Consider the following 26,473-nt stretch of genomic DNA (forward strand, 5'->3'; position numbering starts at 1 on the left):
TCTGGCCCCAGCAGAATCACATCAACGCCATGGTTGAGAATCAGTTCTCTAAATATCTCTACCACAAACTTGATATATGCTGGATGGTCACAGGACGGCGAGTGGGTGAGTGGGTGAGTGAGTGGGTGAGTATCCAGGAATTAATCTAGGATCCAAACTAAGTGTCTTTGGCAGGCAAATTGGAAAAAATTGTTATTTGTGTTCAAAATTGGGATTCTTTTAAAGGTTTTACTTCCTTATTTACAAGTGATTATTGCAGTTGCATTAGCAATTGTGCAAGTGAGTATGTAACCATATTGCACGCTTCTATTTTGACATAATGTTAGCACAATTTTAGGGGGCTGAACATATAAGTTTGCAGGTAGAAGAATACAATACAATACATATTCCAGAGTCCTGCCTCATTGTCCTTTTAGCTGATAACCTACAATCAAACACAAGACTCTTTAGACCAAAGCCTTAAAGAGTCTTTGGATGTTACAATAACATTGTAGGGTTTATATCTCCACCCTCACACATATCCTCATGATGCTACAACCCAGACATGTTCAAAAATGACTTAACACGACCTTGTTTACAAATAAATATATTGCATGATAATATACATAATAAACGCAAACAAAACAATGAACATTTTCAGTTGAATATATCAATCAGTATAGACAACATGTGGTCCATTTCTGCATTGAAATCACACAGAACAAACTCTGGCTCACCAAATAAACACATCCAAAAGATCAAATGTTTCACTTCACTCCCTCAGCCTACATGAAAACACAAAGAAATTACCACATTGATCCATACTCCTAATGTTCTTCTACCATTGCAGAGTGTGACAGAGGGGTACATCCAGCAGTGAGTAACTGAGGTGTTTTTGTCCGATCTGACTTTGAGATGGGTCCGATTCAACAGCTGGCCCTATTCCCATTTCAAGCAAAAATGATACAAAAATGGCAGTGACCTGATGGGCTTAAATCGAAATATACATGCACGTCACAGGATCCTTAATACTTAATACCTTAATACTACCATCTAAAGCTTGAGGAGTTCTTTGATTCAAGTCCTTTTGGAGCAGGTTTCAAGGTCCACAAGTCATATCACCACAACAGCTTTGTGAAATGGTACTCAGATATTTTCAACAACAGCAGGCCCAAATGGTCAGTAGATTGTCATGTCTTGACCCTAACCCTGATAAAGAAAGTATTTTTGCTGTTTAAAGAAATATAGTGAGCGTGAGTGAGTATGGTTTTACGCATTTTTTGGAAATATTCCAGCAATATCACGGCGAGAGACATCGGAAAATGGGCCTCACACATTGTACCCAAGTGGGGAATGGAGCCCAGGTCTTCGGCGATACGAGCCAACACTTAACCACTAGGCTACCCCACCGCCCTAAAGAAGTATAGAAATATATGTCCCCATGTCTACAGAATTCCAAACAAACAAGTGGTAATAGGTCACATGTTTGTAACTTCCAGCATCGGTGGAACAGATTGGGTGAGATGTGTCCCTGATAGGGCTGGGACGGGTAACTCGGGTACTCGGGTCGGGTGGTTCCTGAGTAGGACCCGGGCACCCACGGTACTACCCGGACCCGTGGTTAGTCACGTGATATATTGTTTAATAGCAAAAATTATCTAGAACTTCCATGGTTGCACTATAAGTGACTAATGTTCGCATTTCTTTCTGACTGTGCACACATTTCTTCTGACTTTATAAGTTTGAATAGAGATAAAACTTCAGTCAACTTCAGTGTATGCATGACCAGATCATTTTATTTGAGTATCTAAATACATTTTGCCAGGGCTATGGTCAAACTATCCCCAATCGGACATTTGTACCTCTCTCTTGAGACCAACAGCAGGTACCTGGATAGGGTCGGGTAATAGTTGGGTGGGTACCCGTGTAGTAAATTTGGACTTGTCCCAGCCCTAGTCCCTGAGATCATTCATCAGCTTCATGTTACCTAGGGGTGTCATGACATGCCTACCTCACAGTTTTTGCATAAAAATTCCCAATGTTCAATACAGCCAGGCTCATATTAGGTGGTTCCTGTCAACCAGTTTGTGTACTTAACTTCCACAATAGGTTTATCTGGGCTAGTTCTCACAGTATATTAAATCAAATTTAGTGCGGTTTCCTGATAACGGTTATTGTAAAACTTGTCATTATTTCTTTTTAAATCAATCTGAATCTGAATTACATCATGGTAGGCACATCATGTATTGAATCGTAAGGCGTATCATCATCGGTGAATTATGACACGCCCAGTTGAAACAGAGTCTGTCTTCTCACCGCCGACATCCCTAACTTGAAGCTGTGTACTGTGTGTCACAAAGGTCATGGGTCGGGGCATCTACATGCCGTTGTACGCTGGCCCCTCCCCTCCCTGAGGACACACCCAGTTGATGTTCTGGGAGGGGTCCTTGATATCACAAGTCTTGCAGTGGATGCAGTTCTGAGCATTGATCTGGAGCCTTTTGCCGGTGCCATCTTCTGTCTCCACATATTCGTACACACCTGGAGATAAGAGACTAAGTTTTAACTCATGTTTCTGACTATAGTTACACAAACTCGCTCGAGTCAAAGGGTTCATTGTTACAGAGTATTGGAGAAATGTACCTGGGGTACTTTTCTATTCAGGAAACTACCTACCCTTTGGTGCAACAATCGTGTTTGGGGGGTCCATCTTCAGACCAATCAAGCACAAACATAAATTCATTAGACAATGAAAAGACTTCTTTGTTAAGATGTTCCATAAATATCCCACTATTAGTATAGTAACTATCTTATATTTTCAATAGGTTGCATAAATGATCTGCTACCATGGCTACAGAGCCGACATGTACCTCATCAACAAGGAAATGTCATTAGACCCTCCTGAAATTTACTTGTCTCAGACTAGAAAATTTAAATTAATTTTGAATCCTGATAATAATACACAAGAAGGCAAAATCCCCCATATCCCCTATAATCCTTGCAAATGTATCGTAGTGATTTGGCAGGGAATAATTAGAAACAGGGGCCATAACTCTGCAAAACATCATTTGTTTTTGTGATATTTTTTAACAGGATCAACCAATCTACCCCTTAACAATATATTCAAATTGTTATCCTTGTAGCCATAGCAGTTTCCAAGAAAACGCGTCCCAGTTGATGGTTGTGTCCCATTTCCCGACATGTCCCAAAACTTAAGGAAAGGGTCTTAACTCTGTAACATATCTATTCTCGATGCTGGGTTTCAAAGTATTCCATTAGATGCATTCACAATTTCATCACTGCATCCAAAGTGTTCATAATTTGTCCCCTATGAAGTTAGTGAGTCCCTTGGATTAAAAAAAACAAGGCCACGTCCACTATCAGACCACTGTTTCTTGATTGTCTGACAATAGAATGGGCAGGGCTTAATGATTAAGTATGCGATCTCTGAAGTTATTATTTATAAGAATTGAATATGTCTTTGCGTTTATGGAGATATACAGTAAACTACGGTTATAACAAACTCAAAGAGATCCCTAATTTTATTTTGTAATAACCGTAGTTCATAATAAGCATACATACATTACAGCATATAAAGAGCAAATGGACAGGACACCAAAACAGTATGCTATATAAGTCAGTTCGTTATAAGGGTGTTTGTTATAAACATAATTTACTGTATACGTAAAAAAAACAGTGTGTACACTTTGCAGATTTACACACTGTGCACACAGGAATTTACATTTATATCTCCACATATCGCAAAATATAATGAACCAAGTCTAAAATATCTGCCCAACTTGCTCACAATGGAACCTGGGAACATGACCACGGTAACTAAAGCCCCTGAATGTAGATCTCAGTGAGGTAGCAAACACAGGTGTTACCTGCAGGACAGAATCGCTGCTCCGGGCCATCAAAGAGGGCAAGATTTCGGTTGACTGGGACCGAGTCGTCCCTGAGTGTGAGGTGGGCAGGCTGGTCATGGTCATGGTTTGTGCCGGTCAAGGCCACTGAGGTCAACAGGTCAAAGCTAACTTCTCCATCAGGTCTGGGGTAGTCGATGGGCGTGGATTCAGCAGCAGGCTTCAGCTGATCGTGGTCCCCTCCTGTAATGGAAATTACGCGATCATTTCATCTGATTACTCACAGTAAACTGCCTGGCCAGTCATCTTCTTGTACGAACCCATACAAGTCAGATGGTCTGCACGGACATCATAACGTCCAAACATGTGACATCATCTGCTTGTCACATAATTGACCCTGTTGACATTTAGAGTTACCATATAAAACCCACTGATGTTAGTAAGGTAGATCTGATATTGTCTCACAAACATGTTCCGCCACAAATAAGTTTCTGCACTGAACCCGTAATGATGAATCTGTTCCATGTGCCCCTAGCTGGTGTGCAGTATCTCATGAGCTGACTGTCATGGACAGGCCTCCACCTTCTGTCTAGTGGTGTAAATGGCTATTCAGCTCGTACAATCTGACAATCAGTTGGTGACAGATGTTTTGTTTGTTGTCTAACGCCACACAGTAATATTCCAGCTATAATATGGCAGTCTGTAAATAATCAAATCTGGACCAGACAATCCACTGATTGACATCAAGAGCATGGATTCATGCAATTGGGATACGACGACATGCATCAACCAAGCCAGCGAGCCTGACCATTTGATCCCGTTAGTCGCCTCTTACGACAAGCACAGCCACCTCTTACGGCAAGCATGGGTTGCTGAAGACCTATTCTAACCCGGATCTTCACAGATCTGGTGACAGATGTAACCCATACTATTCAGAAATACCTAAATAGGGTATTAAATACATCATAGAAATATTTGGAATCATGTCCAAGTTGGGGACGCCAAGCAGTGTCTGGGTGTGGTGAACACACTCCCTGAAATTCAAGGTGAACAAAACACATGATAAGTTGACATGTAAGTTGTCTTACAAAAGGGTGTGATCATCCCACCCTACCTTTGTGTGACAGCGTCCAGGGCTCCTTGCCCCTCAGCATCCAGTGGAAGAGGCCAGTATACAGGATTCCTCCATATAGCCCTAGGGATGTGTTGAATGACGGACGGACGTTACGGACAGCCTTCAGCTCCTTCCAGACCCAGCTGTCCCGGATACGTTCCTCGTAACACTTTGGATCTAGACCTGTCACCAACACGAACCAAAGACATGTCAGATGTAGATTGACAATGGTAGTGTCACAGCAACACTTCAGTAAGTAGGGCTAAAAGCTCTTCAGTTACATCATGGTGTAGAATCTAGATGTTTCTGGTGGGTATTACATCTGCTGGTCAGAGGGACTGGCACCACAAAGAAATTGTGCTAGTCAGATTTTATTTGTTTGTTTGTTGTTTAACGCCGCACTCAGTAATATTCCAGCTGACAGTGGTTTGTAAATAATCAAGACCAGACAATCCAGTGATTAACATCATGAGCATCATTCCACTCAAATCAGATACAATGACATGCAACCATGTCAGCGAGCCTGACCAGCTGATCCTGTAAGTACAACAAGCATAGCTGCCTTCTACTAAAAATAATTGTATCCTTATAAAAAAAGGCTTATTGTTTCCCCAAAAAGTATTTTGAGAGTGTTGTTTGTTATAACATGGATACATTATGGATCATGCATTAGGCCTCTGAGAAGTACTGAGGTAACAGAGTTTCACACACAGTCATCTAGCCCAGCTGCTTGTGAACCATGCAGTTGTCAACTGTGTACATGGCTGTAGTGCGATTTCAGCAGGGTACAGTATATAATGTAATGGGTACATTTCTGCAGTACCCTATACAACAGTGACTTCTTCAGCATCACTGGGCACCTAGCTTCTCTGTCCCACACAGCTCCATCTCCACGAGATACCTACCTACAGTGGGTGAGTTGAGATTCTCATCAAACATGGTGTCGAACACCGACTCAGCTGCCAACATGCCACTCTTCATGGCGTTGTGAGTTCCCTTGATCTTCGGGACGTTCATGAAACCAGGGCTGCAGCCCATCAAACAGCCGCCAGGGAATGTGAGCTTAGGCACACTCTGTAACAACAACACCGTGTGTCATAGGCTGTATCTTTAACATCGATCCCTTAAAGAAAGCATAACTAGACTAAATTTACTCTTTCACTCCGATATGATACCACTGTGTGATAATCTGACAAGGCCTCCAAAGGGTCGCATCTGGTGAACTTTCAGCCAATTAGTGTCAAGGTTAATAAACTCTCAGTATAAATGAGCAAATATCAGCAAATATGAGCAAATCTTATATTTTTCATATTTGTATCTTGAAAATAAACATAAACAGGCAGTTCCAAATGAAAACATTAAAGGCCAAGCTAAACATGTCGTATTTCAGCAGCCTGGGCTCATCTGTGAGTATTACAAGTTTGCACAGGTGTTTTCAGTGAGTGACTTACCATTTTAAAGTAACCTTAACTGACTGACTGACTTGGGTTTAATGTCGCTTTTAACAGTATTCCAGTTATATCACGGCATGTCAGCTTAATGTGGGAGGAAAGCCCGAAGTGATGCAGGTCTCCGAGACGTTTACCACTTCGGTGAAACCCACCAGCACGGGTATGGTGCTGACAAACCTAGAAACATAATCGGGGCGAACCGGGATTCGAACCCGCAATCATAGGTTTCTTGCGTGCCCAAGGGACGCAACTCTGAACAGCGAATCGCAGCGCCTTAGATGGCTGGGCCAACCGTGCCCCCTAAAGTAACCTTAACAGTATTACAGCCAGTTTGGGACTAGATAAAGTAATACATCTGTGTAATATAAAACCTGCCCAAATACAGCATTAAAATAGGTAGCAACTATCACACATTTGCATTCTAGACTTGTCTGAACATTAATAAATATTGCTGAGTGCAGCATTAAATACATCCTTGATTTTCCAGTGTATTACATCATCAGTTCAACAATGATAAACACCCTGTCCCCATTCGCCACCAAATTTCATTTCAGAAGTGGTGTCTCCATCTTTCGTATCACCAACTTAGCACCGGGGTATAACATCAAAGAAACAGTCTACACGGTCTATCTACACGGTGATCTAAGGAGTTGATCTCGAACCTGCAGTCCTCCTTCATTGAGAGCCCTGGCGCCGTAGCAGATCCTCTTGCCTCCCCTGAACAAGGGCTCCATACTTGGGTGGTGTTTGAACCTCTGGAACTCCCGGAACGGGCTCAGGTATGGGTTTTCATAGTCCAGGCCGATCTGCAGGGTATGAAATTAACATAAGTCCACTAGTACAAGACTAACATTCACAAAGGAGAAGTGACATTTTCTTGTGGACTACCACTTTTACCATGCACTTTAGATCATTTTTGCAGACTGATGAAAAACAACAGTGAATTTTTAAACTCGATTAATACAACAAATGTAACTCTAGGGGAGGCGATAAATCAACTGTGCGATCCGATATGTATCAAGATACCTTGCTCACGATCCGATATGTACCACAATACTTGCATGTGTTCTTATCTGTGGTGCGTAAGCCTTTTTTTTCATGCACAGGATGGCCAAATACCTGCCAGACTGACGATTTACAATTGGCTGGACTTTTAAGCTGGACCATCTTGCCATTGTCCTCCATAGTGCAAGTTGACAAACTAAATCGTGTCATGATTGGATACTGCCTGGCTGCGTAGAACTAGAAGGGAGGTAACTCTATACCAACTGCATTGATGATATTCAATTACCCCGGTAAGTAGCTGAGTGAGTGTAAATCATGCCACAATGGATGAAAATATTTACGTTTTCACTTCTAACTAGTGTTTGTTTGGCGTTACAGTTACAAAAGCAAAGATTTAAGGCAAGAATAAATATATTTTTTACTTATTGTATCACTGTGATCAATACTTGTGGAATGTCATACCACTATGTAACTCCCTGCTTGAGTTTTGTGTTCTAAAAAAACATGAACCTGTATTGGTCTGGCCTGGCATGAAATTACTATGTGATTAAAGTTATTTAACAAATTTGTACTGTTTTCTGAATCTACACATCTGCAGTCTATACTGACTGTAATGAGCAGAACTGATAACTTTTCCTGAAATTTGACCTTCCGTTTAATTATTCCATAATCATAGTATGATGTTTATTGTATATACTTTTCTTGCATAACATATTGCACATTGATCTTAGTACCGAAGTCTGGAACTGGAAATGAATGAAAATCTGTCAGCGTCTTCAGCAACTCTTTTCCACACCATGATCTGCATGACCCTCGTGATATCTGGTGTCGCCCCCTATATGTCATTATTGTTTTCAAACATCCCTCGGGGCTGATGGTACATTGGGTAGGAAGACATCAGCCACGCAGGGTAATGCAGGATAAGTATATAAACAAGTATTTGTCACAAAGTGACGAAATGTCCCCCTCCTGTATATACACCATAGTTCCAAATATGAAGACAATCCAGCGATTAGTTCTTGAGATATCGCGGCAACACTGTTTACCAACTCCAAAAGCAGATTTGCCTGCTGTGTCCTTGAAAATGGGGTCAAGGTCACCAAAACCGACTGGTGTCTGCGGAGTCTGTATATACACCATAGTTCCAAATATGAAGACAATCCAGCGATTAGTTCTTGAGATATCGCAGCAACACCGTTTTCCGACTCCAAAAGCAGATTTGCCTGCTGTGACCTTGAAAATGGGGTCAAGGTCACCAAAACCGACTGGTGTCTGCGGAGTCTGTATATACACCATAGTTCCAAATATGAAGACAATCCAGCAATTAGTTCTTGAGATATCGCGGCAACAACGTTTTCAAACTCCAAAAGCAGATTTGCCTGCTGTGACCTTGAAAATGGGGTCAAGGTCACCAAAACCAACTTGTGTCTGCGGAGTCTGTATATACACCATAGTTCCAAATATGAAGACAATCCAGTGTTTAGTTCTTGAGATATCGCGGCAACAAACAGGTGGGACGTACAGGCTGATGGTCGTGAATACTATGTCCCCCACTTTGCGCATTCGCGCGGCTGGGGACAAATAGACATAATACTCTGATTATGGAATATTCTTAACTTATTCTGCATTACATATTGCACTTTATCCGACGGTAGGTGGTGATGCCTACCTTCAGTCCGGTGCTAGGATAGCTGTCACATGTCGTGGCATCTCGTAGAGTGTTCCTGTAGGTTGGGCTGGGCTGGGCTGAGATGGTGAGTCTCCGCTACTCACTCAGCAGTGGACAGCTGCAACATTAGCACATGTGAACAACCAGACATAGCTTTTGGCATAGATGACCATTGTGTTGTCTGTGGCAATCAGCAGCTTGGCGTTGATCATTGATGAGACGAAAGCTGTACTGCCAGGGAAAAGGCTTCCAGTTCCAAGTTGTTGATGTGCCCCTGTTTTTGTTCTGGAGACCACATCCCTGAGGCTGTCTGGTCCAAGAAGTGGTGCAACCCTTCCATGGAGTGAGGCGTTGAGGAACAGTTTACGGGATGCTTTGACTCCATCAAGGAGACGCTGTCTAAGGAGTTGTGATTAACCACCAGTCAAGGTATTGGCAAAGGCAGTCTGCAACATGCTCAAAGTCCAATCTTGCTGGCTCCTTAGATGAGGCACCAGAAACAGTTGACATGGCCTGATGTTGAGCCTCCCCCTGCCCGTGAGGTCCTGTGCCCTTGAGAGGTGGCCAAGTAGCACTTGCCACTGATGAACGGTTTGAGGGCCATCCATCTGGTGGGAGGCGCAAGAGGCCACTGGTGGTATCGAAGTAGCCTCATATGAACGTCAGGCGCTGGGTCAAAGTTAGTTCCGACTTCGCTGAGTTGAGTTACCAATCCAGTGGGTGGAACAGCGCATCATGAAATCCCCCTCAGGTGTAGGAAGGAGACGATCATCTTCATTATGTGAACAACCATGGGGCATGGAATGACAAATGGGAGAACAGCTCACTGGTAGTGGTGGTTGTTGAAAACAAATCTCAGGTACCACCTGGTGTAAAGGACATGGAGGTAGGTGGATGTCTAGGGAGATGACATAGAGAGAGAGAGTGAGTTTGCTTTAACGCCGCTTTTAACACTATTCCAGTTATATCACGGCATGTCAGCTTAATGTGGGAGGAAAGTCCGAAGTGATGCAGGTCTCAGACGTTTACCACTTTGGTGAAACCCATGAGCACGGGTATGGTGCTGACAAACCTAGAAACATAATTGGGGCTAACCGTGATTCGAACCCACAATCATAGGTTTCTGGCGTGCCCAAGGGACACAACTCTGAACAGCGAATTGCAGCGCCTTAGACGACTGGGCCACCCGTGCCCCCGGAGATGACATAGTCGCCTGGAGTGATGGACAGATGTAGCTGCAGAGCGTGATCAGCCTGAACCATGGTGAAGGCTACATAGCACTGATTGAACACCCTCATGTTGTGAATCATGCATACTTTCTCTGAATCTTTCTTGGTGGCAAGGAGCTGGTTGTGATCTCAACTGAACTGAACTCGTCATTCATTTCCAGTTAGGACTTTGGTAGTAAGAGGGATGTGCAATGTGTAATGCAGGATAAGTTAAAAATGAACACATAAGTATTCAAAATGATTGGTTGGTTGGTTGGTTGGTTTGTTGTTTAACGCCGCACTCAGCAATATTCCAGCTATATGACGGCGGTCTGTAAATAATCGAGTCTGGATCAGTCAATCCAGTGATTGATATCATGAGCATCGATCCACGCAATCGGGATACGATGACATGCATCAACCAAGTCAAGACAACCCCGATCCCACCAGTCACCTCTTACGACAAGCATAGTCACCTTTTACGGCAAGCATGGGTTGCTGAAGACCTATTATACCCCGGATTTTCACGGGTCTATTCAAAATAAAGGGGTCCTTGGGTCCTTGAGGTCCTCTCCTCTGGAATTCTCGGGACCCCTCAACGTTTAGGTTTTAACATCAGGGTAATGACAAGGACAACATGACTTTCATTTCATATATCTTATTTAGCTCTGGTCTGGTTGAAGTTTCAAAACAACATTACATGTTTTCCAATTCTGCATTCAACACATTTAGAGAATAACCAACGAGCGACAAGGAATAACAGATCCCCTGTCCCAAGTGAAGGCATGGTGTAAGAATTTGGTGTGGCACTTTCAGCATGCCATGATTCATTCACTAGGGACACATAATCCCCATTTCAAGTAGGTTATTCTATATATTACTCTCTGACAGAAAACATTATATTAATGAAATGTCAACACCACAGAGAAACTGCAAAGAAGCCAGCCTTTTGTCCAGATGATGTTATGTTAAGCATGTGAAGGCTTAAGCACATGTTACACACGTTGCACGCAAAACAATCGTTTGTGCAATCAGGGTTCAAAACTCGACGAGTCACAAACAAGTAATACTCAGGAAGGACTAGGGACATATACTTGTGGACTTCCACTTTCACCATGAAGTAAATGGCAACTCATTTCTTCAGACTAGTGTTATTGGTCAGAATACTTGCTAGCCTGCCTCTCTGGAACACAACCTTGGCTTATCGATTGGTTAAATTAAACTGCAATAGGTGAAGGAGTAAGTGCACACAGGACTGGGAAATGTCGACAATCTTTCTATCTATACAGGTCAGGTGTGTGTGTGTGTGTGTTGTATTGTGATTGTAGCTGCTTTAGTGCTAGCCCACTGAGATACCATGCTGCAGTGTAACACGAATACCCTACTCAGACACAGAATACTGACTCCGAGCCGACCAGCCCTTTTTTTAGCCCCTTAATGCTGAGCGCCAGACAGGGCACTAACAAGTAACATCTTTTAGCGTCTTTTGGTATGATGCAGCCGGGGATCGGAACCCTGGACCTTCCGCTCTCCGGTAGACGCTCTACCACTAGACCATGGAGGCGGTCACCTGTACAGGTTGTATGTAATATTTGTTATAAACTATGCATCAGCAGAAACTTACCACCATGCCCACGACAACCTGCGGTGCTCCCTCCCCCAGATGGTACAGGAACGTCCCTCCGTAGGTGTGTCTGTCCTGAACAAAGGCACATTAGCTTATTGAATAAATGTAGATAAACACAAGCTGCTACAGGCAAAGTACAATAAAACTTGAAAGCATCTTGACCACTTTAGCATGTCTAGTCCTGCGTTAAGCTATATTAAGCAGTCTGCAACTTTAGCCACTAGTCCAAACCCTGAATCTGAAAATTATGAATAGACCAGTAAGCTTATTCTAATAATAACTTTGAAATCAAATCTATGGAAAATGATGCTTACAGCCAAATTTAGGCTAGTAGACGTAAAAGATTTTGGAACAGACTGGTAAAGACTTCAAGTTATTTAATCCCTGGACCCTCGGCCCACATCACTCACGAATGGCCATCCCACAGTGTGTTCCACCCGACCAGGACGATGTTTCTCTGGCTCTACTTCCCACAATTCCTTTAGGCCGATACCATACGTCTGAGGCTGACAGTCTTTCCGCAGATCAAAATGCTTGTACAGCTGCTTGGCAAGATGTCCGTGACAACCTTCCCCGAACATGGTCACCTTCGCATGCAGCTCCATACCTCGTTCAAATGTTTCCTAGGCAGAAGAGGGGATGGGTTGCATGCAAGTTCAACAATGACGTACTCATAGTGTGGCAGGAAATGCTAACATTTGCTTGTTTGTTGCTTAACGCCTCACTCTGCAATATTCCAGCTATATGACAGCGGTCTGTAAATAATCGAGTCTGGACAAAACAATCCAGTGATTGACATCATGAGCATCGATCCACGCAATCGGGATACGATGACATGCATCAACCAAGTCAAGACAACCCGGATTCCATAAGTCGCCTCTTACGACTAGCATAGTTACCTTTTACGGCAAGCATGGGTTGCTGAAGACCTATTCTACCCTGGATCTTCACACTAACAATTAGTTTCAGATGTGCTACCATGCTCAGTACGATCTGAATTTTACAACATTAAAGTTTTGTGTACAGAGTGATGCAATTCCATGTTCACATTAAAAAGTCACATGATACCAGAGATTTGGAAGCCATTAGGTAACACTCAATGACAACCTTTAAATGACAATGATCATTGTAAAGCCAGGCAACATCATAATCAGCACATGATGATTAAAACCATCAAAAAAGACAAGCATGGCCCATCCACCTTACTTTGGGTGATCCGTCCTTGTAGATGCCGACATCATTTGTGGCGATACCCTTCACACTGCCATCTTCGTGAAACAGCACCTGCATGCAAGTACATGGTATGATGAAAGCAACAGTAAAGTTACTGACAACCACATCCTTCTAACAAGCTTCACTTCCTACCAGAAAGTAAGGCTTCACAAATATTCTAAATGTAGTTAAATTTTTATCTCAGTCAACTTCATTTAAAGGGAGGTAACTTCATAGCATTAAGAAAACCATGGTTATCCTTCCGTTTACTGACTTGGACGGGCTGGGACGTAACTTGGGTACTCAGGTCGGGAGGGTACTGAGTAGGACCCGGGTACTCACAGGACTACCCATACCCGTGGTTAGTCTCATGACATAGAGTTTAATGACAAAGATTATCTAGAACTCCATGGTTACACTGCAAGTCACTGATGAGTACATTTCCTTCAGACTATGTACCCATCCCTTCTGACTTTTATATGTTTGAAGAAAGATAACTTTCCATCAACTTCAGTGTATGCCTGACTGGATCTTTCTTTATGTGTGACTAAATACTTTGTGCCAGGGCTCTGGTTAAACAATTTCCAATTGAACATTTTGTACCCAACTCTTGCAGCTACAATGGGTCGGGTAATAGAGTTTTGGGTACTCGGGTAGTAAATCTGGCCCTGAAAGCTAGTATCCTGACCTCACTGGCAGCATATCCTGGGTAGATCTCCACCCCCAATTCCTCTGCTTGTTCTCCGAGCCACCTGACCACGTTACCAAGACGGACGATGTAGTTACCATGGTTATAGATGGTCATTCCTGGAGCAAAAGCACTGGATTTTATTATCACCTTCACATCATGATGGACAACAACAGAGAACATTAAGAAACAACATACATTCATCTTTAAATACCATATGAATGGTGTTTATGCAGCTTAGGTTTATCAGCAATATCACAGCAGGAGACGGTGGCCTGTAATTAGTCAAATCTGGACCAGACAATCCATTGATTGTTATAATAAGCAACGATTTACACCATCGGAGTACGATGATGCCATCATTGATTAAGTTGCCTCTTGCGACCAGCATAGTTTGCGGAGGACCAGTTCTAACCCGGAACTCCCATGAGGAGACCAACATAGGTTGTGGGGGACCAGTTCTAACCCAGAATCCCCATGAGGAGACCAGCATAGGTTGTGGGGGACCAGTTCTAACCCGGAATCCCAATAAGGAGACCAACCTAGGTTGTGGGGGACCAGTTCTAACCCAGAATCCCCATGGGGAGACCAGCATAGGTTGTGGGGGACCAGTTCTAACCCAGAATCCCCATGAGGAGACCAACCTAGGTTGTGGGGGACCAGTTCTAACCCAGAATCCCCACGGGGAGACCAGCATAGGTTGTGGGACCAGTTCTAACCTGGAATCCCCACAAAGGGTCCATTCAATGATGATCCAGACCCACTTGAGTCATATCGCTGAGAAACAGTATGTTGTTTCATTTTATTGCCTAAACTATCAATAGCAAAGTGTTGAATCAAGGTCAGCTACTGATACTAGGAAACTATGTATTGCAATCATGCCATGGACAAACGCGATGCATAGATAGATCAATTAGTCGTTACACCCACAACATACAATAAGCATGAAGGATCGTTGCGTCAAAGTATTGTAACTGATCAGTCACAGGAATATTGTTAAAAGCAACTTTACTTAAAAAGGACTAATCATTTACTTTGCTATTTGGTTTAATCAAATGCAAACCTTGAGATGGAGTTGTCCATTCAGAGAAAATGTTCAAATTTAACAATAATCAGAAGTGCCTCCCAAAGTGCCTCGCCATCTGCTGGCCTCTTGTAAATGTAGATATTTAATTCCAACTACAAAACTTGTTTTTGCACATACTTGGCCAGATTCACTGAAGTTCACATTAAATCACTTTGCATGGACAGAGTGTCACCATGGTCACATTATGTCTTCCTTTAGGTGAGTTTAAAGTTCTTTTATAGCAAAAAGGGCACAAAATATTTTAAAACAGATCTAAAATGCGCCAACTGAATTCCAACAGAGAGTTGCGGAAACTGAACCCTCGACAAGCAGCAGAAACATAACACCACCGTGACTCTCTCAATCTCCATACATTTACATAGACAGAGCATAGCTATAGCATTGCTGGGTGAAATAAAGCCCAGGACCGAACTCCTGTCTATTATTGATGAATGATGATATATTATTACCTGGTAATACTGGAATGGGGATGCGCCCCTTCTCTGTGAGGAATGCAAAGGAGTCTTCTGTTACAGGGGTATGGAAGGGGGCCTGAAAATGGCACAACAAATATCTAAATCATAATAAGAGTATATACATACACCATGTATGTGTTTTGAAGTGTGATTGGCTGGATATTTTCAATCAGCATGCAAAGGAAATGACATTCAGGTTAATGAAATGTAGTTCATAAAATGATTGATCTAGGCACAGAATTACTCTCCCCCACGACTTCATGATATCAACAACCAGTTAAAGAGTGTCTTTTGAAAAAGATTTCAGCATTGATCTGATAGCATGAGGCTAAATCTTATGACGGGTTGTTAACTCACCCCCTCTAAAGGTCATCTAACTGATAACATGGGTCTAAATCTTAGGACGGGTTGTTAACTCACCCCCTCTAAAGGTCATCTAACTGATAACATGGGTCTAAATCTTAGGACGGGTTGTTAACTCACCCCCTCTAAAGGTCATCTAACTGATAACATGGGTCTAAATCTTAGGACGGGTTGTTAACTCACCCCCTCTAAAGGTCATCTAACTGATAACATGGGTCTAAATCTTAGGACGGGTTGTTAACTCACCCCCTCTAAAGGTCATCTAACTGATAACATGGGTCTAAATCTTAGGACGGGTTGTTAACTCACCCCCTCTAAAGGTCATCTAACTGATAACATGGGTCTAAATCCTATGACGGGTTGTTAACTCACCCCCTCTAAAGGTCATCTGATAACATAGGTCTAAATCTTATGACGGTTTGTTAACTCACCCCCTCTAAAGGTCATCTAACTGATAACATGGGTCTAAATCTTATGACGGGTTGTTAACTCACCCCCTCTCATGGTCATCTAACTGATAACATGGGTCTAAATCTTATGACGGGTTGTTAACTCACCCCCCTCTCAAGGTCATCTAACTGATAACATGGGTCTAAATCTTATGATGGGTTGTTAACTCACCCCCCTCTAAAGGTCATCTGATAACATGGGTCTAAATCTTAAAACGGGTTGTTAACTCACCCCCTCTAAAGGTCATCTAACTGATAACATGGGTCTAAATCTTATGACGGGTTGTTAACTCACCCCCTCTAAAGGTCATCTAACTGATAACATGGGTCTAAATCCTATGACGGGTTGTTAACTCACCCCCTCTCAAGGTCATCTGATAACATAGGTCTAAATCTTATGACGGTTTGTTAACTCACCCCCTCTCAAGGTCATCTAACTGATAACATGGGTCTAAATCTTATGACGGGTTGTTAACTCACCCCCTCTCATGGTCAACTAACTGATAACATGGGTCTAAATCTTATGACGGGTTGTTAACTCACCCCCCTCTCAAGGTCATCTAACTGATAACATGGGTCTAAATCTTATGATGGGTTGTTAACTCACCCCCCTCTAAAGGTCATCTGATAACATGGGTCTAAATCTTAAAACGGGTTGTTAACTCACCCCCCTCTCAAGGTAGTCTGGAAAGAGTTCACTAATAGCATGGGGCTCCACACAGGCCCCAGACAATATGTGCCCACCTGGAAAAAGGAAAAAATTATTTTTTTCCAGACTCTTATAGAATTATTTGCAAGCCTAAACTTTGCATTAATCATGTTAATTCTAAAACTGATTATGACAATAATAGATTTAATCAAAACATATTTCATTAAAAAATATTTATCAAAATGTCAGACTCTTCTTGTAATTGCTTGAGTACTGCTGGCTTTTAATAGTACAAAACTTAGCTGTATCAAAGAAACAAACTATTTGATCTGACGAACCAATTTCTGCTGCCTTCTCCACCAAACACACACGGAGTTCCTTCCCCTGCTCGTTGGCCATCTGTTTGAGGCGACAGGCAGCTGACAACCCTGCTGGCCCTCCACCCACGATGACAACGTCAGCCTCATCTGCGAAGCGCTCCATGTCCACATCTTCAGGGAAAAGAACAGTAATTTTTAGTGAAACGTCAGTATTTTTTAAAAAATGATGAAATAGTGAATTATGTTTCATGCTGCAGTTAGGAACATTCAATCTCTGTAACGGGAGTGGTCAATTATCAATTCTTGGTGAGGAACACAAAGACCGATCCATGCATGAAAAAGAAAGCAAAAGAGAAGTTCTCTACAATCTATATGCTCCAGAATTCAGTCCAAAGCTTACAACCCCTGAAGATCGGGGTAGAATAGGTCTTCAGCAACCCACGCTTGCCGTAAAAGGCGACCATGCTTGTCGTAAGCGGCGACTAACGGGATTGGGTGGTCAGGCAAGCTGACTTGGTTAAAGCATGTCATCGTATCCAAATTGCGTGGATCAATGCTCATGATATCAATCACTGGATTGTCTGGTCCAGACTCGATTATTTACAGACAGCAGTCATATAGCTGGAATATTGCTGAGTGCGGTGTAAACCAACAAACCAACCAAAGATTACAAGAGCATCAGTGGAGTGACACTTAATCTGCCAGTCATCACATTACAACTACATGTATCAGATACTCAAGCATGTTAATATGAGCCCCGAATCACATAGGTTTTAATTTCTGCTACTATCATTATATAAAACTAAGAGATTTAATTTTAACAGTGTGCCACATGAGTAAAATTCAAAACGTCTTTCATGTCACATTAAATATTTGCCCTCTTAAACTTAAAGCTTTATTAGCATGGAAAGCATATTGAGTTATCAATAGTTAGAGACAAGCTTAGTCTTGATAATAGACTTCCATCTGATGTTGACTGGACTGTCTTGAAAGCCTAAACTCAAGTTGGCAAACCATAAGTGTGCTATCATGATCTCCAAATATGCAAATGATGTCAACTAGAAATGCTCGAAGAAATTACATTTAATCAGCTCCATATATCAATACATGACCTACTTGCAGTAAAAGCTACTGTCTGACACCTGTAGAGGTTTTACTTTGTATGAGTCCTTACGTAAACATGGCTGCAAATCAACTGGCACTGTATGATGAATGGGGCAGTTAACTAAGACATGGTATTCCTTCAGTTACCTAGCTGAATGAAACTATGGCTTAAACAATCAGTTCCTCATGATTGTAGGAAACAGGTGTTTGTACAAGGCTGATATCATGTATGTAATTGTATGTGTTGTAAAGCAAAAGAAATATAGGAAATGTTTTCTCGGACCTGGCAGGTCACTTTAGATCCTGCACGATAGTCATTTATTATTGCTTCTAAAAATATATTTGTCAAATTCTCTGCTTCATATGACATGTATGAAGCATATTATCATGTTATTATATGAGAATGTTACAAAAATCCCAATTTTGGACAACAAATTTTGTTTTCAAAATTTTGCAACCATAAAAACGTAGTTGAAAATCCTGGATATCCCTTGTATTTTTGCTTGCCAAAAGCCCATTTAAAACGCCTACCGTAATTCAATTATTATTCCTAATGCATAACATTTGCAAAATAAAAACACAATCAGATTACAAGTACTTAATGTCATTATTGTACCTATCAGCATGATCAGACAAACCTTTCAGAGACCCCACAAAACTTAAAAGTGACCTGCCAAGGCCCGAGAAACATTTCCTTGTTTCTATAGCCTTACAACATGTACAATAACATACATGACATCAGTCTTGTACATGTCATGTTGACACAAACACATGTTTCCTACAATCATGATAATGAAAACCTGCCATCAGGAATAAGTATGTGGCTGACCTTTCCACCTTGGATCCTTGTCTCGAGGATGGATGGTATAGTGTGTGGTGATGCGAGGTGTTGTCTGCGATGAGTATGCACGACTCTGGTACAAACACTGACGCACGAGACGAGCTGAAATCGACAAGACATGTGTCACACAATAACACTAGAACCATGATAAAACACAACTGTAAGCTCCACCATCCATTTTCAATCACAACATCAATTTGAAGAGACATTTCACAGTGGAATGAATACTGTTTCTAGCTCAGTGTTCAATACTGTTCAAGGTGTGGGGATTATCTCCTTATCTGGAGCACAATGATAACATACATGATATTGGCAGGAATTAAATTCCAACATGTCAAAATTTAAGTAGTTTCTGCTGGAATGGTTATCTCAACATGCTCAACCAATAGTAATTTTGGTTGGGATTATCATGATCATTGGAGTAGTTCCAGTTGTTAATGCTGTCAACTAATGCTGTCTGTGCCAAAAACTAGTCTCTTGGCTGCATCATAATCATTTCATTAGATTTCTTAGTTCAGTTTACCAAACATAATTTTACTCAGACTTCAGGCTAATGTAGGGAGCACTGTCAAAATCATGCCTCAGACAAGAGTGCCTGTTCCATTTGTCCACTGATTCCTATCAATAATAGGCTTACTGTGAATGACAGTTTAGGTGATGTTGCAATGTAATGCAAGTAAGTCAGTGCATAGTATAAAAATGACTTTCATGTATTTAACATGATAAGGGTTAAAAAGAAGTCCAACAATACACGTTCTAGGGGTAAAGAAGTGAACTCATGCAACATATTACTATTAGGGCCAAAGAAGTCACTTCACACAATATTAGAGCTAAAAGAATCTCTGGAAGCAACAATAAGCTATAAGGCAGGCAAATCGACATAAACATGTTAAAATACAGAAACGTAAATCAGCTTTAAAATTGGCACTTGTCCTATAGTCCTTACCAAACTGCCCAATTGTTAAGATATCACGGGGACTAGTAGAAATGTGATATTTTTAAGTGTTTTGCTATATGTTATCATTATAAGGACTAACAATGTTAGTTTCTACTGCTGTAAATATGACCTTCATTGCTAAGGAAGTAGATCTTGCTATTTCCAGCTCATTTTCCGGTGCACATACACAAAATGGCTGTAGGCATCCGGATATCCTAGTAAATCATTAAACTATAGAAGTAGGGGTAGACATCAGTTATATAACTTATATAAGTTATATAAGTTATATAACTTGTGTCAGAGTACACTTGCTACACTAACATACAACAAACAGAAAACCTATTCATGTTGCTAAAGCTATAAATACACTGGAATGCAGACTTGTGATATTAATGTGACAGTGTACAATGTTTCTAGTGGGTAAGAGATGCAATCACTAAAATGTTAGTGATTAGCCGCAATTATTACCATCCCTTTCAGGCATAGTTTGTTATCAGATATTGCAACAAACACGTCATGGTGAATAAGGAAAAGGAAGAGAAATATCCTTCCATTCACCTTCATAAAATCCAAAGGTTCCACAAAACGCTGTACTCTGTCACGTCTACTTGTTACTGTCATTGGACTTTGACCGGAATATTCACACAGTGAAGCACTGTTCGTTACTAGGATTACTGTAAACTCGTAATTTTTAGGATAAAGGTTGTTCAAAAACACGTGTTTTAAGCAATTCAAACTTTTGTCTGTCAGCATTTAACACGTTAATGCCACATGCACAAACTGCATCACAGAAAGCGCAAAAAGTTTGTTTACCTGATGCCAAGACACGTCTGTAGCTTGTGTAGGACGCCATTGTTATTTTCAGATGCGATGACGGCATGTTGATAAATGCTTAAATGAAAAAATATGTTTTCCTATAAATTATTGAAATTTATACCCGAAAACTCTTTTCATAACGAAAATTGAAGATGTTCAGAGTTATAACAATATTACGTGTTAAAAGTTGTTGCGATGCTATATGTCGTAAACTGTCAGAGTTGTTTCCCTTGGACCAATATTTTCATATTAATTTTCATAACTTAGCAGGTTAGTTGATTTCCACGCGTAAAGTTTTACTGGTAATGATTTTATTATTATTATTCTATTCTAAACTTATATACTGAATGTGTTGTTTGTTTTGTTTTAGATTCAATGACAAGAGTAATGTAAGTACGTGGAGGGCATATCTAGGTTTGAAATGTGTGAACGTCCTTATTTGACGTATAAAAACTGCACTGCTATGAAACCATTATTATGAAAGGTGTAAAACTTTGTTTACGTTTTAATTGGGGTGGGGGATAGTGGGTTTGTACTTGGGGATTCTTTCCGAGTCAGAATATACATTTATATAAACAGTTTATTCACATAAATGTACTTGTTTCAAATATGAATAGTGCCAGCTAGTTTCATTCTTTCATTTACTTGTTAAAAAAACACACATTCAACCAGCTAAATATGAGACGAAAAAAGTTAAACTGAATGGTTTAAATGTTAATCTACTCAATCATTAGTCAATTTATAAATACATTATAATCACTTCATTTTCATTTAATGTTCGCTCGTCAGAAGATACGGGTTTGACTCCCCACAATGTTTAGCGGTAGCGAGAACTAAGATCTGATTTTAATGAGATTGGTACAATGTGTTCCCCAGGACTGGAATACTGGAATATTGCCCAAACGGCGTAAAACTATACTCACTCACTCACTTGATACACTACTCCTCACAACAAAGTAGTGGTTTTCAAAAATGGGTTCTCTACATTGCTGTCGATCGAGTGAACTTAAGAATAAATATTATATGTTTTGGAGGCCCGTGCAGTGACATGACAAGGGGTTGCTTGCTTTCTGAAATTTAAATATTTTGTTCCACGCGCATTTGCGAAATTGAGTTTCCACGAATAATAAAGTTAACAGTAATTGTTAATTAAGGGCAAGTAGATTATATATCATTAAATCCCAAACCCCACTTCAAATATCGAAGGAGAAAAAAACTGAAACGAACAAACAAAAATTTAAAAATAGTCATTTGTATTTCATCATGTGTTTTTCATTTCAACAACCGGAATTTTGGAATTGTTTTGGTAAATCTTTTAAAAACAAATGCCAACAAAAATTAATACACATGAAATATGTTTGAATGAATGAATAATCATGGCAATCTCCATACTGTGCTTCAGCGACTCCAGTTCTCCACCATCCAATACCAGACCTTGATGTAGTGAGGGAGGACAGCCCGAAAAGATGAAGGTCGCTGACAAGTATGGTGCATACATACAAGGGATAGATTCAGGACAAATCAGGATTCCAACCCACGATTAGCAGATCCTGACACGTTTAGGTAACGCAACTCTGTAATGCGGACCATCAGTACCCCTGACTTTGGTACACATTCATGTACTTCTTCTCAACTATAGAACTCAATTTCCATTGCTTGTTCTAGAAAGTCAAAGGCCAGCAATTTTTAACAAATGTTTATTAAAAATATAGTGGCCGTATATGCCGTACATAAATAAAAACTAGATATATGTTCATTTTCACGAGAGCTCCGTGCAATGCCGCTTCTCGTGCGTATATAACATATTATATACTGTATATATATACAATGGTATATATATGTATATGTATATATATATTTAATACAAGATGTATTTGTAAACATTTTATGTATGAAAGAATATCGTTTATCACATGTTTGAAAGAATGAAAACTATAATAATATTATATACATATATATACTGCATCTGGCAATTGTGCCTCACATACATTTAAAATATAATGAGTATTCAATTAAAACTTATACTGAGATCAATGTTCGAAAAAATCGCATTATTCAAATGTCTTCCCCCTTTCGCTTGCGAAACAATAGTCTCTCTGGAGTCACTGTTTATGTGACAACATAGGCCTTGCCGGCAGGGAACTTTCTCCCGAAGTTCTTCTCATACTTGTCTGCCTCGCTGGCGTAATACTCTGTTCTGTACATCCAGCTGGGAGGACAGTAGGCAGCGGACGGATCGTGGTTCCGGCCGTCGTTGTGGTAGTTGTTGGGGTTTGGCGGCGGGGGAATCAGGTCGTCCAGGAGGAAGGGCATGTTCGGGGGAGCCTGTCCTGGGTCCACATCCACCCATCTGACGAAAGGGTCATCCTCGGGGCCGTTGTAAGGTTCTGAACAAACACAGTCTATTAACATCAGATAGATCAAAAGCTAGATTTACCCCATAAGAATGTTAAATACACACTATTACTGTGCAGTTTATCACAGGCGGATCCAGAGAAATCCAAATGTATGATGACACTATGATCGTGGGTTCAAATCCGATTCGCCCCGAATATACGTGCTGGGGGGTTTCACCAAAGTGGTAAACGTCTGAGACCTGCATCACTTTGGGCTTTCCCCCCACATTAAGCTGACACGCCGTGACATAACTGAAATACTGTTCAAAGCGACGTTAAACCCAATTCACTCACTCACTCATTCGCCTGCCGAAATACAATGAGTAAAAGAATCGCACTTACCAAGGGATTTCTTGAATTTCTTGATTTCATGTACCGCCATGGCGAGAAAGGTCAGAAATATCATCTTGGTTTGAGGTTCTGGAAAACAACAACGGAACTTTAGAAAGGTATTTCGTACTTCTCAGAATAAATTACGCCTAACGAAGAAAATGTCCCTTTGTTGTTGTTCTAATGCTGGCATCTTCGATAACAGGCAATAAGACAGTGTTTTGTTACAAAGATAAAAATCTGATGTGACTGAAAAATTAATTTCATTTTTACGCTACTTCAATAAATTTCAATTTGAACAAAAAACATTACAGGGAATATAAAAACAGATGGCGTCCACAGCTCACCTACTCCAGGTTATAAAAGTTCAGATTTCCCGCTCTGATGTACTTGTATGTCTGACAGCATCGACACCTTCAGCTGGTCTGATTGTTGTGACGTCATAATCAACGTCACATGACTCTACGTAACCACATGGCCTGGCAGGCACATTGTGACGTCATACAGTAAGTAAAGATCCCTCTCCCGATAGTGTAGAAATTTGTCTGTTTGATTTTATTTGTATAAAAGCGGTCTACAATAGCCTATATGGAGAAGCTATTTGACGTATATAGCCCTCCATGTGATCGTGTACACCAAAAATGGAAGTGTCCGCTACGAAGGGAAAGTTTAAATTTGTCATTCGGTGTAGCACTGTGATACATATACTCAACAACAAAAGTTCCTGTGACACCAATATTTTAGTGTATTTTTCAAACAAGTAAAATTTGGTTTTCAATATTGTAGTACATGTATGAAATCAAGTCACAAAAACGCAACTGCTACAGAAAAGCATTCATTCAATGCAAAAGTTGACTTTTATGCAAGCCCCATGCATTTCACTACCCAAGAATGGGTATAAAAGCATGTGCGTTAACGGGATTCCATATGCATTTTTTAGCATCGTGCTAACAACCACTCAGAAAAACAACAAAATTACGCAATTATTCAACATTACGAAATGCCTCGCCTGTCCGAAAATGAGCATCTGCGAGCCATTGGTATGCTTGAAGCAGGATCGAGTCAACGTGATGTTGCAAGACAATTGAACCATTTGGTGTTTATGGCAACGTTGGCAGCAGACGAATGCAGTCAGAGACCATCCTCGGAGTGGCAGGCCACGCGTAACCAATAATCGACAAGACAACTTGATTCGAACAACACATCTCTCCGAAATCCATTCCAGGCAGCAACAGTGACTGCAAGAAGCATCCCTGGCCTTCGACGAATAACTTCACAAACCGTACGTCGTCGCCTCAGATGTGCAGGGATTGTCGCAAGAAGACCCGCCAGACGTCCCCTTTTGACAGGAAACCACCGTCAAGCACGTCTACAGTGGTGCAGACAGCGCCTATGCTGGACGGCCATGCAGTGGGGACAAGTTCTATTCACTGACGAGTCTAGTTTTCACCTCAGCCACAGCGATGGACGGATTCGAGTGTACCGACGTCGAGGTGAACGTTACATCAATCATTGTGTCATGGAAGAAAATCGGTTCGGGGGCGGCAGCGTTATGATATGGGGTGGGATTACAGCAAGACAGAGGACCCGTTTGATAGTGGTAGAGGGAAATCTCAATGGACAGCTCTACCGCGACGAGATCATCGGCCCTGTTGTTCTACCGTTTTTGCGTCGTCATGGCCCAGGCATTACCTTTCAACATGACAACGCCTGGCCTCATATTTCTAGACTTGTTCAGGATTCCCTTCAACAAAACAACGTGAATGTCATCCCCTGGCCGGCTCGCTCCGCTGATCTCTCACCAATCGAGCACATGTGGGATGAGATGGATCGGCGCCTACGACGTCAACCACGTGTTCCACAGACACTCCAGGAACTTCGAAACATGCTCCAGCAGATATGGACAGATATCCCACAGGACTTTTTGCGACGCCTGGTCCATTCCATGAGACGAAGATGTGTTGCTTGCATCGCAACCAGAGGTGGACACACGCTATTGATTTGTAAATTGACATTTTGGCATGTTCATGTTTTGTTTTGTTTTTTATGGAATCACGCATTTTCTGAAGTCAGGATGGCAAATTAAACCATTTGAACACTTACAGGAGTCTTTTATCTGTTGCAAACCGAAATTGTTTCAGATTTGGTAAAACACATAACTTTGCATTAAATCGTATTCAATGTCACGGGAACTTTTGTTGTTCAGTATATATCAAATAACATTGAATTGTACCGCATATATTCCATACTGTTAAATGAAATATCGTCACAAACTCCAGTGTCAATTTTCTGCTTCCTTTGTGCAGGAAAGTAAATACAAGACTATTTCTAGATAATGTGGCCTTGGAACTATATGTTGTAATGTGGCAGTAGAGATGTGTTGTTGTAAATGTAGTAGTAGTAATTGTGACAGTAATCAGTGGCAGCAAGTGATTGATGGGGTAGTAAAATGTCAACTGGAATTTAGAATTACCGCCCTTTTTTACTGATCATGGCAGACTTGATCATTCGAGAAGTCTCGGTATTGAACCGTTTCTGGAAGGCTGGTTGTACCTATATAGGGGCGAATCGAGTTGACATTTGTTTTATCGACTTGCCAAGTACCTATTTGAAATTAAAAATAGACAAAAAAATTCCATAATAAGGGCGAATCGAGTTCTTTTATGACTTGACACGTAGCGGATTGGATACCCATTTGAAATTATTCAAAATGACAAAACAAAACATTTCCATAATCATTTAGAAATCTCTACTTAAAGCAGAGTTCGAATCCGACTATATCATGAGCGTGTGTTCATGAATCACTATCAAATAGTGATGATACCAGGTGTTTGTGAAAATGTGGGCGTATATGTTGCCTCAACTCTGGCACTCGTCACAAATACATGTAAAGGCAAGGCAATTGTT

The 26,473-nt window shown here is 41.1% G+C and overlaps 2 protein-coding genes across 3 annotated transcripts; both read right to left on the reverse strand.

The window, feature by feature from the left end:
* Window positions 1–570: 570 nt before the first annotated feature.
* Window positions 571–20,894, reverse strand: LOC124146972 (electron transfer flavoprotein-ubiquinone oxidoreductase, mitochondrial-like). The gene is made up of 14 exons (XM_046517558.2): window positions 20,838–20,894; window positions 19,076–19,189; window positions 17,161–17,313; window positions 16,841–16,917; window positions 15,356–15,437; window positions 13,820–13,938; window positions 13,126–13,203; window positions 12,330–12,542; window positions 11,917–11,991; window positions 7,073–7,216; window positions 5,865–6,033; window positions 4,960–5,142; window positions 3,867–4,088; window positions 571–2,520 (listed from the first exon to the last, which is right to left on the reverse strand). The coding sequence occupies exons 1-14, from the start codon at window positions 20,875–20,877 to the stop codon at window positions 2,357–2,359; spliced, it is 1,833 nt and encodes a 610-aa protein (XP_046373514.2). The 5' UTR covers window positions 20,878–20,894; the 3' UTR covers window positions 571–2,356.
* Window positions 20,895–22,522: 1,628 nt separating this feature from the next.
* Window positions 22,523–24,006, reverse strand: LOC124146960. 2 transcript variants are annotated; one of them, XM_046517540.2, is made up of 3 exons: window positions 23,914–24,006; window positions 23,579–23,656; window positions 22,523–23,227 (listed from the first exon to the last, which is right to left on the reverse strand). In XM_046517540.2, the coding sequence occupies exons 2-3, from the start codon at window positions 23,640–23,642 to the stop codon at window positions 22,950–22,952; spliced, it is 342 nt and encodes a 113-aa protein (XP_046373496.1). In that variant the 5' UTR covers window positions 23,643–23,656; window positions 23,914–24,006; the 3' UTR covers window positions 22,523–22,949. The 2 variants fall into 2 exon arrangements, with proteins under 2 accessions (XP_046373496.1, XP_046373498.1); XM_046517542.2 differs by having other exon boundaries at window positions 23,918–23,993.
* Window positions 24,007–26,473: the final 2,467 nt, after the last annotated feature.

Source organism: Haliotis rufescens, unplaced genomic scaffold, assembly GCF_023055435.1.
Source record: "Haliotis rufescens isolate VD_foot unplaced genomic scaffold, xgHalRufe1.0.p SCAF_7, whole genome shotgun sequence".
NCBI classification, from domain to species: Eukaryota; Metazoa; Mollusca; class Gastropoda; order Lepetellida; family Haliotidae; genus Haliotis; species Haliotis rufescens.